Source organism: Natator depressus, chromosome 24 (assembly GCF_965152275.1).
Source record: "Natator depressus isolate rNatDep1 chromosome 24, rNatDep2.hap1, whole genome shotgun sequence".
NCBI classification, from domain to species: domain Eukaryota; kingdom Metazoa; phylum Chordata; order Testudines; family Cheloniidae; genus Natator; species Natator depressus.
Window position 1 is genome coordinate 9,169,681 of NC_134257.1, and position 19,168 is coordinate 9,188,848.

General features: G+C 45.0%; 1 protein-coding gene across 1 annotated transcript in view; it reads right to left on the reverse strand.

Annotated features, from left to right (window-relative positions):
- LOC141977494 (putative PIP5K1A and PSMD4-like protein) overlaps positions 1-6,682 on the reverse strand; it is a 72,780-nt gene extending 66,098 nt beyond the window's left edge. Inside the window, exon 1 of the mRNA XM_074939014.1 lies at positions 6,553-6,682. Coding sequence (XP_074795115.1) covers positions 6,553-6,610 — 58 coding nt within the window. The 5' untranslated portion in view covers positions 6,611-6,682. The remainder of the gene's footprint in view (positions 1-6,552) is intronic.
- Between the last annotated feature and the right edge of the window lie 12,486 nt (positions 6,683-19,168).

Here is a 19,168-nt window from a genome sequence, read left to right on the forward strand (position 1 = left end):
TAGAATTTAGGCTACATCTAAAATGCCATTCTGTCTCCTGAGTGCTATGGCTTTTAGAACTAGGGAGAGTGGGTGGGGATTATAAAACACCTTAACAACACATTTAATGGCATTATAATTGTGATTACTAAGTAATCAACAAAGATCAAGAACTACCTACAATATCTGTGTCACATTTTCTGGTTTTCACTGCATCTAGTCTTTAGGGCTGTCAGTTTCACTCTTGACAGAGTGAAGCTCTCCATCACCAAAGAGATACTGCTGCTTTTGCAGTATCAATGTGCTTTAGTCCTGAGCTGGAGGGGCCCACTTCTAAGGGCTTATCTACCCAGGGAGCTACTCTTGATTAACTCCACTTAGGCTAGTCTAAACTATGAAATTAGGTCAGTATAACTATGTTGCTCAGGGGTCTGAAAAATCCACCGCCCTGAGCGATATAGTTAAATTGACCTAACCCTGGTGTAGACAGCGCTAGATGGATGGGAGAATTCTTCTGTCAACCTCGCTACTGCCTCTCAGGGAGGTGGATTACCTACGTCAACGGGAGAACCCTTCTCATTGGCATAGGTAGTGTCTTCACTTAAGCACTACAACAACAGCACAGCTGTGTCACCGTAGTGGTCTATGTGCAGACAAGCCTGTATTCCAAAATAAGTGTACCTTATTCCAAATTAGCTTAGTCCATATGATTAGACTAACTCAGCTAAGGGATGCTTATTCTGGAATAAGAGTGTTCCTGTACAAGGTTAATCAGAAACAGACAATAATCCACTTTAAATTCACACCCTACCTTATTCCGGATTTTCATGTGGAGAGAAACACTAAGGGTAAGAGGAAAAAGCTTAGTCCTTGGCCTCTATTGCTGAAATTGTCAACGGTAGTGGGTAGATGCCTGTCTAGTGTGATCTGGACAAAGACAACTATACAAACAAAGCAGTAACAACTTTCAGTCCCTACTAACCCGGGTTGTAATTGAACCACTCACCTAGAAATAAAAGACTTCAGAGCTCATTATTTTCCAGGGGTGTCTGCAAATGAAGGACTAGCTAGAGTGGCATGGAAGATGAAGACGTTAAGATGGGTTGCTCTTTAACAACACGTGGCAGCATTAAAGGCTGTGTTTTCCAAAAGGGGGCTCAAGTTTAAGAAATTCAGGAAATGGTGTTATAGTTTATCACCAACCTCCCCAAACCATCGTACAGTAAAAGCTGTGTTATCCGGCACTTTGCCAACCGCAAAGCTCTAGAAACCAGCACTTCTGATATCTCCATTAAAAGTCCGGTTGGCATGGGACTGGCAGGCTCCCTACCTAGTTCCACATGGCTCCCCAGAAGTGGCAACATGTCCCTGCTGCTCCTAGGTGGAGGAACGGCCACGGGGGCTCCATGCATTGCCCCCACCCCGCCACGAGTGCTGGCTCTGCAGCTCTGGGAACTGCGGCCAATGGGAGCTGCAGGGACAGCACGCAGAGCCTCCTAGCCGCGCCTCCACTTGGGAGCAGCAGGGACATATCGCCGCTTGCGGGAAGCCGCCCGAGGTGAGCACTGCCTGGATCCAGCACCCCAAAACCCCTCCTGCACCCCAACGCCCTGCCCTGAGCCCCCCCCTGCACCCATACCCCCTTCCAGAGTCCTCACCCTGCACCCTCTCCCATGCTCCAATCCCCAGCCCCCTCCCACACGCACACTCCCTCCCAGAGTCTGCGCTTTGCACCCCCTTCCGTGCCCCAACCCCCTCCTGCACCCAAACTCCCTCCCTCCTTTGGTAAGTATAACTCTTAGTTAACTGGAATTTTTGACTAACTGGCACCCCTCCCCAGATAAAGCTTTTCCTGTATTTTCATGCTCTTCTTTCTAAAGTACCTTCCAAATAAGAAAATTCCAGCTTCATAGACCTGCTTGTATTTTGCTTAGAAAAGCAAACACACAACTTTGTTCTTTTAAATCACTTGATACCATCTCTCCTCTCTTTCTTAAAGGAGAGGGCAATTTGGCCAACATCTGCATGTGTGTTGCAAACATAAGCTCATGAAGTTTTTCTGCACTAGGTTTTTCTTCCATTTCCCACCATTGTTGCTCCATTAGTGGTAGCAACAGTGACAGTGCAAGTTTAGACCAGGGTGAGACAACAGTGCACAGTTTACAAGAGTATTCAGAAGCTGGGAATGGGCGACAGGGGATGGATCACTTCATGATTACCTGTTCTGTTCATTCCCTCTGAGGCACCTGGCATTGGCCACTGTCGGAAGCTAGGATACTGGGCTAGATAGACCTTTGGTCAGGGAAACTGAGTCCCAACCCCTCTGCATGCAAACCATTGGAAAAACAAGGAAAAATAAGAAACTCCCCCACTTCATCACACCCTGTATCGCCGTTCTTATGTTCACATTGTTGACTACCCACTGCAGATCATTTTAGGTTTTGACAGGGTGAATAAAAATAGATTTTGGGGGGCAAAAAAAATCAGATTTTATAATTTAGATAACAAAATATAACAATCGTTTTCTTTTTAAAAATGAATCTGTTTAAAATGAATCTGAATTTAATACAATATATGTTAAGACCAAAACCTATAATCTCTTAAAACATTTATCTAAAAAAATATATGTTGAATCCATGAGTCCCTATTAACTTTAAGTTAAAGGCTGATTTTTTATATAAAGAAATTATCAGGGCAAAAACATCTAAATTTTGAGGTCAAATTTTACAAATATGGCACAACAGATCATGTGCTGTGTCAAGGGCTTGTTTAAATAAAAATAAATTTGACATGTTTTGTAATAATAAGCAATATGTCATTCACCCTTTTCTAAAAAGTTAAAAATGTAAAATCAATAAAAATCTGAAAATATCAAACTATATATGACTGCTTAAATAACCTTCCTAGAGAGCAAAAACATGTACCAAATCTAGTGTAAAGACTCTACTTAGTTGTAAATCAGCATGTTTTAATCGTTATATCAAACAATGAGAATGCACCCTTCTTAAGAAAATAACCAAAGTACAAATGGAAAAGCTCCTTAACATTTATAAGTTAAATTGAGCCTTTCCACTTGGTGATTTAAATCAATCCACCCTAGGTTTTGAAGTTTATCTCTGTAAGGAAAAGGGCAAGAGACTCTTTAAAATTGAGGCTTACGACTCCAATAGTTAGGGCCCTCCCAAATTCACAGTTCACTTTGTCAATTTCACGGCCACAGGATCTTAAAATCGGTGAATTTCATGATTTCAGATATTTATATCTGAAATTTCATGGTGTTGTAACCATGGGGGTCCCGACCCAAAAGCAGATCATGGGGGGATCCCAAAGCTGTTGTAGGGGGGCTGCAAGATTGCCATACTTACTTCTGTGCTGCCTTGAGAGCCCAGCTCTGAAGGCAGCAGCTGCGGAGTTTACCATAATTTAGAACCCCCTTGTGCAATTAAACTTCAAATCTGTTAGAAAAAGTCTACCTCCACTCTCAAAATTAGCAAAAAGAAAAGGAGTACTTGTGGCACCTTAGAGACTAACAAATTTATTTGAGCATAAGCTTTCGTGAGCTACAGCTCACTTCATCGGATGCATTCCTAAATTCAGTGCCTTGCATAATGACAGGTTTCAGAGTAGCAGCCATGTTAGTCTGTATTCGCAAAAAGAAAAGGAGTACTTGTGGCACCTTAGAGACTAACACATTTATTTGAGCATAAGCTTTCGTGAGCTTCAGCATGCAGTGAGCTGTAGCTCACGAAAGCTTATGCTCAAATAAATGTGTTAGTCTCTAAGGTGCCACAAGTACTCCTTTTCTTTTTGCAAATACAGACTAACACGACTGCTACTCTGAAACCTCTCAAAATTAGGTTAGATCTGAGGCTATATTCCTTTGTTTGGAGATCTGAGAGAGGGGCCCAAACTCAAGAATGAAAACTCAGTTGGAACTACCTATGGAGTGGCTACTGCACAGAACGCAAAAAGAACCAAGGATCTGAAGTCTCACCGGGCTACTTTTGGCACGTTTTGTCCCGCTTCAAAGTGAAAGCAACGAGATGTGATCCTCTTGGGTGTTTCCACACATAGTTAAAAAAACAAACAAGGATGCAACATCTCCATGTCCTGTAGAGAGGGTGGGGGAAACGCTGCATGAGTGGACTTTAAGGAGGAAAGGGTGGAACAAGTTTCAGAAACAGTCATACCCTTTATGTATGCAGAGAGAAGCCAGTAATTGAGAAATATGCCAGAGGGTAAATAGCAACATGTGCCACTCTGGAATGTGGATAGCCCCCTAACAACCGTGCCAAGTCTTTAAGTGGTTTTAGTTGTACTGTGGGGAGGGACGGAGCGCACTCTCCGTGTCCAAGCTAAGAAACCATTTTTAATATCCAACTACTATGCTCATTCTGCCTGAGGAAGGCTGTACTCTGCTTCCTCTGTAGCATGACAATGCTGCTCCTGGGGTGCCTGCGGGTGTTTGTTGGAGAGAGAACCAAGATACCCTTAAATCCTTGAGGAGAGGGTTGCTGAATTCAGGACCAGAGTTTACATCCTCCTGTGGCACAGCAGTAAGATCATGAGATAAAGCAATTGTCATTTGAAACAGAGGGAACAGTTACTGGTCTAAACCAGTGTTTGCTAATTAGTCAAAGACTAGAAAATCTTAAAATCCACACTACTGGACAGTCAAAGGTTTAATGGCCATCACTTGTCCCAAAGGCAGTGGCTGTCTACACTGCCATTTTACAGCTCTGCAACTTTCTTGCTCAGGGGTGTGCAAAAACACCCCCTTGAGCGCTGCAAGTTTCAGCGCTGTAAAGTGGCAGCATAGACAGTGCTGACAGCTACTCCCCTCATGGGGGTGGTTTTATTACAGCACGGCAGCACTTTAACGTTGCTAGTGAAGAAATACCCTTGGACTTTTTTTTTGGTAAAGTGGCAGCAACAGTAGGAGCACTCGTATAGATAGCATTTTTACTGCTTTGTTAATGCTGCTTAGAACAGCTCTAGATGACATTGTGACAAAGATGTTAGTGCCCTGTCTACACTAGAGCTTCTACCATTGCTACCACTCTGGGAGATTTCCCAAAGTAGTTTAGTGCAGACAAATCCATAAGTGATGGGCAAGAGGAAGAGGAGAAGGTGGAAAGATTATAAAGCCTGTGCAGTAAATGCTAAACAAAGGATACATAGGTCAACAGATCACAAAGGCTTGAGTGATCGTTTGGAATGTAAACTAAAGGCCTTTTTAAAAAGTTAACTTGCATAAAATCTCCCCACTGTATTTTCCACTACATGCATCCGATGAAGTGAGCTGTAGCTCACGAAAGCTTATGCTCAAATAAATGTGTTAGTCTCTCAGGTGCCACAAGTCCTCCTGTTCTTTTTGCGGATACAGACTAACATGACTGCTACTCTGAAACCAGGCTATAGAGAGGTGTTTGCTTTGGCCTATTATTAGGAGACCGAACCCCACTCCTGTAAAAGGAGGATGGCGCTCAGTAACACCCCACCCAGTGATACTGCAAGAATTAGTGTCTGTGAAGTGCTCTGAAGATGCAAGGTGGAGATGTGTGTAAGTGCTAAGTATCTGCCCCTTTGTCTCCCAGGGGTAGCTAGCTGCCACAACCCCATTGTTAAAAGAAAAGGAGTACTTGTGGCACCTTAGAGACTAACCAATTTATTTGAGCATGAGCTTTTGTGAGCTACAGCTCACTTCATCGGATGAGCTCATGCTCAAATAAATTGGTTAGTCTCTAAGGTGCCACAAGTACTCCTTTTCTTTTTGCGAATACAGACTAACACGGCTGTTACTCTGAAACCCCATTGTTATTACTACTAGCCTCCATCACCAGGTTTAGCAATGGCATTCAGAGCTCCTTCCAGCTCCTGTCAACACCATTTCTGGTTCAGCTCGAGCTAGTAAAGAGAAGAGACCAGGACTTCAGAGGCGATGAATGTTACAACAGCAGCGACAAACACCCTCACACCCTGGTAAACAGAGACAGGACTAGCGAAGCTTTGCCTTGGCTTCCCAGAGGTGGAGCCGCTTCCTAAAGCAAGCCTGATGATAACTTACACTCCCACAGCACCGGGCCTCCTCCTGCAGGGTCCCAAAGCACCCTGAGGAGCGGTCTCTGCACACAGCCAAGCTACTCCCCCCACCCGGGACCCCAGTTTCGGCAGAGCAGCGCGGGGGGGGGGGGGGCCGTGGGAAGCACCCCGCCGAGCGTCGCCCGATCGCCTGCCCTCAGCACCAGACCCCTGGGCATCCCCAGCAAGGGCCCCACAAGCGAAGTGTTTGCAAACCCCAGCCCCGGTTACAGAGGCGAGCCCCTGCACCCCCCGCCCAAGAAAGGGGGGGAGGGAAAGGGGCGGAGAGTCACATCTTCGCCCCCAGGCTCCGGGAGCAGAGCCACGCGGTAGGGGACGAGCCAGCTCCCGCCCAGCGACCCCCCACCCCACAAGGGCCTCGGCCCCCAGCGCCCCCCAGGTCTCCACACAGCGGGTCCCTCCTCCCTTCCCCCGCCCCTTTGGGAGGTTACAGGCCCGCCCCTCCCCTCAGGCGCGCGCCCCCCCTCTTACCCGCGATGCCGGCGCTGCTGCTGCTGCTGCCCCCAGACTCGGGGCCGGCCGACGCCATCTTGGAGCTTCTCCCTGCTCCACTGGCCGCCGGCAGCTCCTCCCTCCCCCCGGGGGCCCCTCACTTGGTGCCGCCCGCCCCGCTCCGCCCGCGGCTCAGGACCGCACCATTCGGGCTTAGACAGGGTGGATTACTCCCTCCGACTTGGACTCGCCCGGCTGGCTCCGGACCGAACCACTCAGCGCGGATGGGAGGGGACGGTGAGGAGATGCCGGGCTTCGGCCACCGCCTGTTTTTGCTAAACTCGGGGAGCTGGGCGCCCCTTGGGCTGGCTACAGCGCATGCGCACCGAGGGGGGGGCGGCTGAAGCCATAGTGGAGGCCGCCATGGGTCACATGACAATGGAGGAGGGCACAAAAACAATGATAACCCCTTCTAGATTGATGTCAAGGGGTGGGCCTGGCACATCATGGTGATACTGGGATGTTGCCATGGTAACATAACATGGCTTGTCATGACTTCATTTGTGTTGCCAGGATGCTTCGACCTCACCCCGTTGCCATGGCGTCTTATGTCCTGATCTCATTGTCACATCGTGTGTAGCACCGCATGTCCTGACCTCATCGGGTCATGGCACCACGTGTCCTGACCTCATTGTGGCACCTCACATCTTGACCTCCCCGCGTTGCCACAACATATCGTGTCCCTCCTTCTCCAGATCATACCAGCCGCATACATCCTGACCTTATCCCGCTGTCATTGAGTGATGTGCTGACCTCACTGCATCAACATATCGTGCCATGACCTCACCACCACATTGCCATGATGTCACGTTGCCTTGGCGTGTTACATCCTGACCTCGCCGTGTCACTAGCTGAGTTGAGAGATCTGGGATTTGCAGTTTATAAGAATGAATTTTCTACTTGGTAAGAGTCTAATCTTATTTCATAGTGGAAGATACTAAATTTCCATGCCTGATGTATAATTTTTGGACCAAATTGTATGTTAAGTCAAGTTCAACAACAACAGTTTAATGGTGTATTGCTGTCATTGGCCCTCCAAGTACAGCCAGTCAAAGGGAGGAGATTTCATATATTGTACTGCTTTAGATACAGAGTTCACCAAGAGCAATCAGAGACCCCGTAACCCCAACCAGTTTAAAACAAAGGGAGTAAATACCATTTCACCTAAAACACTTCCTCTATTACATCCTCATCTACCACATTGCCATGGGAGGTCAAATCACCACGTCACATCTAAACCTCTCCATGCTGCTGCGTCATGTCGTGTCCTGGCGCTATCGCTTTGCGACGTGTCACCAAGTCATGTGCTGACCTCGCTAAGATTTTGTCATGGGTATTTTTAGTAAAAGTCATGGACAGGATGCGGGCAGTAAACAATAAATCATGGAAGCCCCAGCCCTGCAGCGCGGAACTGGAGCCGAAACTCCGTGGTGCATGGCTGACAGCCGGAGCCCCGCCACGCACGGGGCTGAAGCTGAAGCCAAAAAAGTCACAGAGATCTGTTAATGTCACAGAATCCATGACGTCTATGACCAAGTCAAATCCTTGGAATTGCAGCACCATTTTGCCATGAGAAACGTAACCATGTTGCATCCCAAGGCAAGTGCTTAGCACATCTTGACACCACAACAGTACAGCATGGACCTTTGGTTGATGCTGTCATGTGCTGGCAAGAAACTACATCATGTTGCATTGCTAGGCAATGGCCCTTTGTCACATCAGGATATTCTGATACCTAATCGTGGTCTTTTGGATGACATCATATTGCATCACTGGCCAGTCTGACATGTTGTCATGCCAAGACAAGAGTGTTTATGCAGGGTATCATGCCATCTGCCTGACCACACCAGCTTGTCACAATACTACATGACAGCCCCTGTGGGTCAGCGCTGCCATGTTGCAACACAGCAAGACATTGTAATGTTTGCAACATTAACTGCTTGTGTTTTAACGCAAAGTTGTCACATTATGGCAAGTCATCATGCCATGATGCCATGTTAGTGTACTTTGGCCCAGTTTCATCATGGACCACAGCCAGGGAATGGCCTCTAGAGTTCAATGTGGTTATGTTGCATTATGGCCTGTCATCTTGCCGTGCAATTCTGGCATGTCACCTTTTGATGCAAAGTTCTTCTTGGTGCATCATGCTGTCCCAATGCCTTGATGGTGTCTTGGTGCAATGTCAAGATCCTCAGGCTGTAGTGTCATCTCGCAATGCCAGGTGAAAGCACGCTGCAATGTCCGGATAGCACTGAAAATCTCGACTCAAAAGTAAGGGGGTCCTCCTGAGTAAATCTGGATGATCAAATCTGCCTTCCCAAATCCTCACTGCAGTTTCACTTGGTTATGAGATTCTTCTTCACTTCCTGTCATGTAGCATTGCTGTGAGCTGTTAAACAGCTGCTGCATTCCACCCCAGAGCTGGTTGCATTTCAATGATGAAGGCAATAATTCAAGATTGCAAAGAATCTGGGGATGAACAATGCCTTGTAGGTGCAATAGATTATACAACACTATCTTTGACAGAGAGGCATGCCTTAGTTATCTGAGCACAGAAGTAGCGAACTCCTGAGTTCTAGTTTCAGCTGTGAGATTGATTCCATCTCTGGCCTTGGGCAAGTCACTTAACCTCTCTGTCTTATTCTCACTTCCTGTAAAGTGTGGATAATAACACATGTTAGGGGGCTTATTCCTTCACCCACTTACTTCCCTGGTCCTTCTCGCATGAACAGAGAGCAACAATACCCAAAGTCCAAAGGTGCAAACAATTTGATGTTTATTGGGGTGAACTTCTAGCAAGCATGAATCCAGTTTCCTTCCTTAGTGTCCCCCCTTCCCAGCTCTGACACCACAGAGCCTTACACCTGTGTCCCTGTTCCCATTCCTGCCCTTAGCCAAGCATGATTTCAATTTCCTTACCAAAAAGAAAAGGAGTACTTGTGGCACCTTAGAGACTAACCAATTTATTTGACCATAAGCTGTAGCTCACGAAAGCTCATGCTCAAATAAATTGGTTAGTCTCTAAGGTGCCACAAGTACTCCTTTTCTTTTTGCGAATACAGACTAACATGGCTGTTACTCTGAAATTTCCTTACTCCCATTCCCTGTTCCCATTTCCCCCTTTAGCAAAACATGATTCCAATTTCCTTACCCCCATTCCCTGTTCCCATCTCCCCCACTCACACACCCACCCCCCCACTTCCTGATTGACTGCAGACTATCTAGTAAAACTTGAGTTCAACTTAGCTATACCTTAACCAATCATTTTCCTGAAATTTAACTAACCAATCCTAGCATATTGTAACATGATTATGTAACCAATTATATCCCACCGCCTTAATTAGTTTACACCCAGCAAAATTAATTATACAGCAGACAGGAACAATCACAGAACCAGACAGAGATTATACAGACAAACAATAGCAAAGTGGGAACTATAATGACAAAACAATACAGAAGTGAGGATTTCACATCCCAGCTATTGAGAAGTGAGTTCTTGCCAGACAGGATGCTATCAAACTAAGTTTCCTTTTACATTTTCTAGGCACTTCCCTTTCTCTGGAGGGGATCGGCATTATCAGGACAGGATTGTATTCTTAACAGCCCAATAGCACCTTATTTCAGTGTGACTAGTTTGGAATGTAAGGATGTGACCATTGGCTTCCCAGCTTATGGCTGCCTCTGCTGCTTAGCCAAGGGCCTTAGCCTAAGAACAGGCCTCATACTGTCACAGTAAGAGAAGGACCTTACACTGGCAGACAGTGATTTTGATTCTTTCTTTTATACCTCTATAACTAGCCAAGTGATAAGAATACACCTAAATTCTTCGAGTACAGGCCTTTACCGACAGGCCTGAATATCTATATCCTAAGAACACATTATTATCCCTAACCCCTATACAGCATGGGCAGGAGGGAATTGTTAATTAATGGACATTCATGAAGCGCTATGGAGGTCAGAAATGCCATGCATTATTTGTAACTGAGTCAGTGTGATAAGGGAAACCCCATGTTCACATGGATAAGACCCTCTGCTGTGAAAACAGAATGGGACTTTTGCAGCTGCTAGGAGAGTCCTTGTTTTGAAAGCTCCCTGTCAAATTAAGCACTGCTTTATTTTAACTGGTGACTCAGATAGGCTACCAGCCTTGAAACAAAGCATTGCATTACACCCCTGTCCTTTCCAATCTGTCAGCTCGGCTAACCGATCCTATCATTTCCCACATCAGGGTAATAATAGGTCTGTTTGGGATGACCCTGTGGGCAGGCATTAGAAAGCTTCTGCCACCTACAGGCAAAACATGAGAGCTGGCTGTCAGGGCTCCACATCACAGAAGGAATGACAGCTGCTGTGGGCATTTCAGACAGATCCAATCTTCTCATCTTTAGCAACAATCACCAAAGAAAAGATAGCTTGGCCCAGTGAATTAAGGAGAATTTCTACTAATCTTGATTCCATAAGAAGACTGCTCAAATGCGACGTAACAAGAATATAGTCAAACTGTCGACAGGCCAGTCCTTTAACAGGTGACAATCAATAAACCATGGGGCAATTGTAATTATTTTACATGTCAAGTGATATTTCTATATTACAAAATCCAGACTCCGGGATGTTTTTTTGGTTGTTTCTTTCCGCCTCTTCAACACTAATTTAAACCTGGTAATTCTCAGCTCATAGTAATTATGAGAAAATCAAATTCCATCTGCTGCCCTGAGGCAAATCAGGAGAAAACTCCCAACTTGGACTACAATCTGCATCCTGCAGGCAGCTGTATGCAGACAGACTCCTGCGCCCTCAGGGAGCCCTTTGTCTTCAAGAGGCCCTGTGTAGGGGGCTTGCAGGCCCCACACTGTCCTGATTGACCGCTGTTATTTTTAAGTCGAGTTCATTTCCTCTTGTGAGCTGGTCATTCTAGCTGCCCTGTTCACAGGGGGTGATACCAGTTTCCCATTGTTGCTTTGCCTATGATAGCAGGTCTGTCTTGGAGGAGACTTCGCAAAGAATAAGAATTGTACTTTGACTTTACATGGACCAAGTACTGTGCAGACATTACTTAATTCACCCTGGTTCATCCCCCGGGGAGGTGGAGCCTTACCATTATTCCCATGTCGCCCATGTGAGTTCTAGTCCCATCTCTACCACAGACTCGTGGTGTAACTTTGGGGAAGTCATGTCCCCTGCTCTGTGCCTCAGTTTCCCTATCTGTAAAATGCGGGCAATAATAACTACCAGACATCGGGGCTGTCAGGGTTAATTTGAGATAATAAAATAATAGGAATTTGGGGCTAGAAGGGACCTTAAGAGGCCATCTAATCCATCGCCCCCACCGTCTGCTGAGGCAGAGTTAGGTATACCTACACCACCCTGAGAGGTGTTTGTCTAACCTATTCTTAAAAACCTCCAATGACGGGGATTCCACAACCTCCCTTGGAAGCTAATTCCAGTGCTTAACTATCCTTAGAGTTTGAAAGTTTCCTGATATCTAACCTGAATCTCTCTTGTGCAAACTAAAAGGATTATTTCTTGTCCTAGTCTCGGGGACATGGAGAACGGAGAACAATCCTTGGGTGGAAGGTGCTATAGACATGCTAATGATCCTGTTTATCTGACCTGGATTTCCAGGTAGGCTTCTGTCTCCAGGCCTAGTGACCACCAAACGTACCTCAGTAATGAACTCCTTCTAATGAGGCGAACTCTCACTGCTACAACTGCACAGTGAACCACTCAATTTCCTGTTTTTGTCAGAGCATGTTTCATCCCATGGACTCTTGCTCTTAGTCATGTTAGTATTAAAAGGACACTGAAATTCTTTCCTGGTTTTTATTATCTTCTTTAGATAGCCAAATATTGACTTGTGAAATTCAAGAGGGGTCAGGATTTCACTGTTTCTGGAAACTGACTCATTCCCGTGGTGTCAAGCCTGATCTCCTTTAGAAAATTACACCTTGCACCAGTTATTTACCCATGAAAAGTCCCCTGATAATGCTATGTCTAAAACCCTTTTCCAGATGCAGTTAGCCATTCTCAGTCCTTTCTTGAAATGTAATTCTCCCAGACATGGGAGCGGGCAACAGGAGGGCCAAAGAGCCATTGCCCCATACTTTTTAAACAGGGGGGCCATGCTGCCCACTTTTGAGAACCTGAACTTGGCAGCAGGGGTACATTGCGAGCAGTGGGCAGGGGTCCTTCTTACTTCTTCCGGGGTCCTTCTTACTGCCCCGCTTTGACCTCTGATCAGAACTGGATTGCATAAAGTCAGAACCCCTTCCCTTGGCCCAGCCCTCCCATCGGCATGACGGAGGGGTGGCTGCGCCAAAAGTGAGTGGCATTGAGACCCTGTGCCCCAGGTTGCAAAACCACTCACTCATATTTGGAAAAAAGAAAAGGAGGACTTGTGGCACCTTAGAGACTAACCAATTTATTTGAGCATGAGCTTTCGTGAGCTACAGCACGAAAGCTCATGCTCAAATAAATTGGTTAGTCTCTAAGGTGCCACAAGTACTCCTTTTCTTTTTGTGAATACAGACTAACACGGCTGTTACTCTGAAACGACTCATATTTGGCTGTCCCTCCCTTCAACTTCTGCTGTCCTTCTGGCACCATTGCTCTCCTCAGACCTATACCTCGAGTCTCCCCTGCAGATATGCACTCATGGATTCAGTGACTGAAACTTCAGATACAAACACAGATTAAAAAATCCAGGCAGAAACCATGCAACCACCAGGACTGGTGCTAAACATTTCCATTCCATAGGAACGTAGGGAAATGTCTCATTGGATCAGACTTGAAGTCCACCTGTCCAATAATGCCCAGCATCAGCTACTTCAGAGGAAGATGTAAGAATCCCACAGCAGCAGATGTGGGATAATGTGCCCCTCACAATAGATCTCATCCTGGTCTCTATGGGTATGTCTACACTACAAAAAACAAAACAAAACCAGCAAGTGGGTTTCAAATCCCAAGCAGGAACATCTCCACACAGCTGTTTTGAGCCCTGTAGACCAGGACTCTGAGACTTGCTGCCCTGGGGTTTTTTTTCCCCAGTGTATACGTACCCTATTAGTCAGAGATCAGTTTAACCACTGAAGCATAAGCCATAATATCCCTTCCAGAATTGTTGTTAGCAGTAACTATGCTAATTCTAGATATTCTGGTTATCCATAGAAATATCCAATCCCTCTTTGAATCTTGCTAAGTTCTTGGCCTTAATGATTCCATGTAGCAGTGGGTTCCACAGTCTGTCTACGCACTGTGTGAAGAAGTATCTCCTTTGATCAGGTTTTAACTTGTCACCTTTTCATTTCATTGACTATTCATTCCAGATCACGCTGTTTTTCGTTGTGTGGTTTCCTCTATTCTCCATTTGTACGTTGTGTATTTAGATAGCAAGCTCTTCAGGGCAAGGACTGAGTCTTCTTACAAGTTTTCATGACTAGCACACTGTTGGCTTTGAATACTACAGTGGTGAGTGCTCCAGAATACAAGTAAACTCTGATGATCCCAACTCCAATTATCTGAAATGTGGATGATCTCACGCCTTGTCTACACTGCCACTTACAGTGCTGAAACTTTCTTTGCTCAGGGGTGTGAAAAAACGCCCCCCTGAGCGATGCAAGTTTCAGCGCTGTAAAGTGGCCGTGTAGACAGTGCTACCGTGCTGATAGCTACTCCCCTCATGGGGATGGTTTTATTACAGCGCTGGGAGAGCTCTCTCCCAGCTCTGGAGACACGCGCGACTACACAGCCATGTTGAAGTGCTTTAATGTCGGCTGTGTAGACATACTGAAATTTAGAAACGTTTTCCAAACCAGAATTTTATTTTTTGAGAAGTGTGATTGAAATTGATTTGCTGACATTACAGTTTCCGTCTGGCTAGCCCAGGTTTCCCTGTAAATGATAGATAGATAATGATCTTAGTTTTCTATAGTTTTGTTCATTCAGAAGAGTCCCAAAGCTCTTTACAAATTACAGAAAGACTGGGCATACAGAAGTCGCTTCTTCCACCATTCATATGCAGCCACCTCTGGCGTGGAACACAGCAGTTGTTTAACAGCACACAGCAACACTGTGCACCAATTTAGAACAGGAAGCAAAGATGTTATGTCTTAAATTGGAATTTGGCCAGGACACTTGGATTATTATCCCTGCTACTGTAATGGGAGCATCAATGCCCATACAGTGTGCTGTACCTGTTCTGGAGATAGACAGGCGGCTGTACCTGTTCTGGAGATAGACAGACGGTTTACAAACATTACAAACATCAATAACTTCTTGGATTGCATGGGGGACTTTTAAAACTAGACGAGACAAAGCATTAGAAAATGTACCATAGAGAACAAATCTTCCCTGGTCTCAGGGAGACGGACTGGATAATCTAATAGGTCTTTTCCACCTCTTCCTTCGATGATTCAGATTCCCATTGACTTAAGTGGGTTTTGGATTAAGCTCCTAGAGGCAAGGGAGAAGAGACAGTTCCAGAGAGGGCTTTGTTTTTTGCAAACCTCATTGTGGTCAAAAAACCTTATCTGGTAACAATCCAGAATTATGGCTAATCCATCACTGAGCACCCAGCGCATACCGAAAAGATTACTGCTTAAGCCCTTAATATATTAGGACACTTTGTAAGCGTTGTTACTGGACTGAGTCGCAATGCTAGAACATAATTTGGACCTGCTGTAAATCAGCGGAGCTCCAGCGGCTTGTTTCATAAGAAGGGTTTCAGAGTAACAGCCGTGTTAGTCTGTATTCGCAAAAAGAAAAGGAGGACTTGTGGCACCTTAGAGACTAACCAATTTATTTGAGCATAAGCTTTCGTGAGCTACAGCTTATGCTCAAATAAATTGGTTAGTCTCTAAGGTGCTACAAGTACTCCTTTTCTTTTTTCATAAGAAGAGGGCCATACTTCCCGGTTGGGGCAAGCTGGTGATTTGAACAATGTAGAACAAGTCATTATCCTGCTCAGACTGTCCTGCTAATTTCAACAAGCCAGATCCTGAGAAGTGCTGCACCTCCCACGAAACTAACATGAATTCTAGGGGCACAGCAGGATGCGGCCCATTCCTCAGGTGCCCAGATACCATGGTGATGGGCACCAATATAAGACCCTACATGGACAGATATGTGTGTATGGAGATAGCTAGATCATTCTTGTGATTTATTTATTTCACATTCATCATCATCTACGTTGGGAATCCCTTGAAGTTGAGGATGATTGTCTTTCATGGATTGTCTATTTCAAAATATCTGTAGGTCCGCTGATGGCTGATAAGGCCTATTCTGGAGCTGCACTCTCTGCCACATAGCAGACATGTTTCCGAGCAGGGCAGGTGACCCTGGGCTATTGGTTAGGGACATAGCATGCTCTTTCTGTCACTTCTGTTTTTCCGTTACATGTAATCATATCTGATTCTCAAAGTGCTGAATTCCTTGCCTCAAGCAGTTCCTCCATTGTTGTCACTCCTGGGTTATACATTCCCACGAATGCAACCAACCAAACACATGCACGCTCTGGACTCTGAGCCTGATTCCCCATTGTCTTGCGTGTTGTGTTGTCATTTACATCAATGCAAAGCAGGTTTAAAATGATACTGTTCCAATGCAGGGTAACCATCAACAAACCTGAGAGAGAGAGAGATGAAATTTGAAAGGGCAGCGAGGAGTAGATTGGATGTGAGATCAGATAGGTAGGATGGAACGAGTGTATCATACAATCTCCAAATGTTATTTCTTGCAATTTACACTAGGAGGAGCTACTGGCTCCAGCAAACTTGAAACTAGCTGAAACCCTGGCAAGTCAGGTTAGATTTAGTCCTGGTCCACACTACATGGTTAGGTCGACGTAAGCTGCCTTGTGTCGACCTAGCTGTGGAAGTGTCTTCACTTAAATTCGTGCTCGCTATGCCGATTTAGTTAAACCACCTCCCTAAGCAGTGTAGAGTCACGGTCGATGTAATTAGGTCGATGCAGTGTTAGACACTGCGATACTTATGACAGGTTTCAGAGTAACAGCCGTGTTAGTCTGTATTCGTAAAAAGAAAAGGAGTACTTGTGGCACCTTAGAGACTAACCAATTTATTTGAGCATAAGCTTCTGTGAGCTACAGCTCACTTCATCGGATGCATACTGTGGAAAATACAGAAGATGTTTTTATACACACAAACCATGAAAAAATGGGTGTTTATCACTACAAAAGGTTTTCTCTCTGGAAATGGTCCACCTTGATTATCATACACATTGTAAGGAGAGTGATCATTTTAGATAAGCTATTACCAGCAGGAGAGTGGGGTGGGGGGAGAGAAAACCTTTTGTAGTGATAAACACCCATTTTTTCATGGTTTGTGTGTATAAAAACATTTTCTGTATTTTCCACAGTATGCATCCGATGAAGTGAGCTGTAGCTCACGAAAGCTTATGCTCAAATAAATTGGTTAGTCTCTAAGGTGCCACAAGTCGTCCTTTTCTTTTTGCGATACTTATGTCAACTGTTACTGGCTTTCAGGAGCTGTCTCACAATGCCCCACACTGGCAATACAATTAATACAAGCGCTCCTGGTGACGACGCATACCACCAACACAAGGAGCCAAGTGTGTGCACACAAGTGCTTCAACAACTGCGGTGGATGTATGCCCTCATTAGGTCATCATAATTGTGTAGTGTAGACATGGCCTCAGATGCCGAAGTTTTCTCTACTTAACAGACCTTTAAAATGACCTTTCAGAAAAATGCCATGGAACTTCCTATGGTGTGAAAAACCCTGTAGGTTCCAAATTAAACTAAGCAGGAGTTAGATTCTCAGTACATATTTTAGCAACAAAGCAAATCAGCTGATAATTCGTTAATCATGCATTTTCAGCTCAGTATTGTCAGTTTCTTCCAGGTATATTATAAATCTAGATTTATAACAAAGATGAGTTAATCATGTTAGGAGATCAGAAATGAATGCACCATGATAAAGTCATGCCTTGTGGAAAATGTTGAAAAACTTCCTCAGCAGAGACAGTTCTGCTGAGATCTGAGATTTGGTTTATTTTTCTTTGTGGACCAAATTCATCTCTTGTGTTAGTGGATGCAACTGCTATTGACTTCAATGGGATTGTGTATATTTACACTCAGGGTGCGTTTGGCCAGTGGGTCTTTGTTCCTTAAATTGGGATACATCTGCCCATTGGTCTTATTTCCCACTGGCAGTCAGAAATCTGTTTGTGCCATCACAGTTGGGCTGCGGGGGAATTTTAATATCAGAAGGGGAAGATTGGTTTTGACACCACTCAAAATGTACCAAGGGTCATAGTGGATTCCCCATCACTGGCAACTTTTTAATCAAGATTGGATGTTTTTCTAAAAGATCTGCTCTAGGAATTATTTTGGGGAAGTTCTCTGGCTGTGTAATCCAGGAGGTCAGACTAGATGATCACAAAGGTCCCCCCTGGCCTTGAAATATGAAGATGTGAAACCTGTTTTTGTGCCAAACTTCAGACTCAAATCAGCTTCCTTGAAAGTTTCCCACAAATTCTTAGCAAGACTGAACTCACATTAAAACACCAACAACAAAAACAGAGGCTGATTCATGGTCCTGCATTCAAACTCAGTGGTTTGGGCTGAGGTTTGCTTTATTGGTTGGGTCCCCACAGCTGAGTTACCTCCTGGTAGTATGACCATCCCTCCCATTTTTAAAGGGACAGTCCAGTTTTTGGGGACTTTTTCTTATATTGGCGCCTATTACCCTCTACCCCTGTCCCATTTTTTCACAATTGTTATCTGGTTACCCTACCTCCTGGGAGTGGGGTGCTGAGATAATTAATTAATGTTTGTACAGTGTTTTGAGATCTTTGGATGGAAGGCACCATGGCAGGGCATAGAATTCTTGTGAATGATCCTGTTTAAATGCAAACAGCTTTAGCAACAATAAAACAAGGAAAAGGGAAAACAGGAGATATCAATCAGTGGAGCTGGTTCTAAACAGCTCCTGTTTTGATTTCAGTCTTTATCCCCAAGATACGGTTTCAAAGCAAAAACCAAGAGCACATCAGGGAAATCAAGTGAGCCAGGTATAAACAATCAGTAACACTAGGAGGTATCAGGTCACAACTGCTCTCAGAATAATTAGGCAATTTGCCAGCTTGCTTCAACAGACCGTCTGAGATTATATTTCCTCTTGACCAAGGTCTGAAGCTGAAGGCCAGGTTTGGTCAGTGGAGTTACATCTGCTCATTCCAGCTATGTGATTCTCTCAGGCTTTGCACCACACGTCACCATTGACACCTGTGCCAAGCGAGTGTGAAGTGCAATCAAATTGGGACAGCAGTGTTTTACGTTTACGTTGTACAGGTGTAACCAGTGAGGCACAGTATGAGATGGGGAGTTTTTGCTGTGTCTCTTTGTGCTCTGTTGATGATTTGTTCGGTCATGAGTGGTCCCCATTTTGTATCCTTCCACCAGCAGTGTTTCCAACTCTTGCCTTTATCTTTCTTGCTGCTGCACGGATCTCAATGGTATTTTATGTCAAGTCTTGCAGCTCTTAAAGCCCCAGTTGCTGGAGTTATGTGATTACATAACAGAGTATCTCTTTGCTTTCATTTTTTTAAAAAGGCCAGT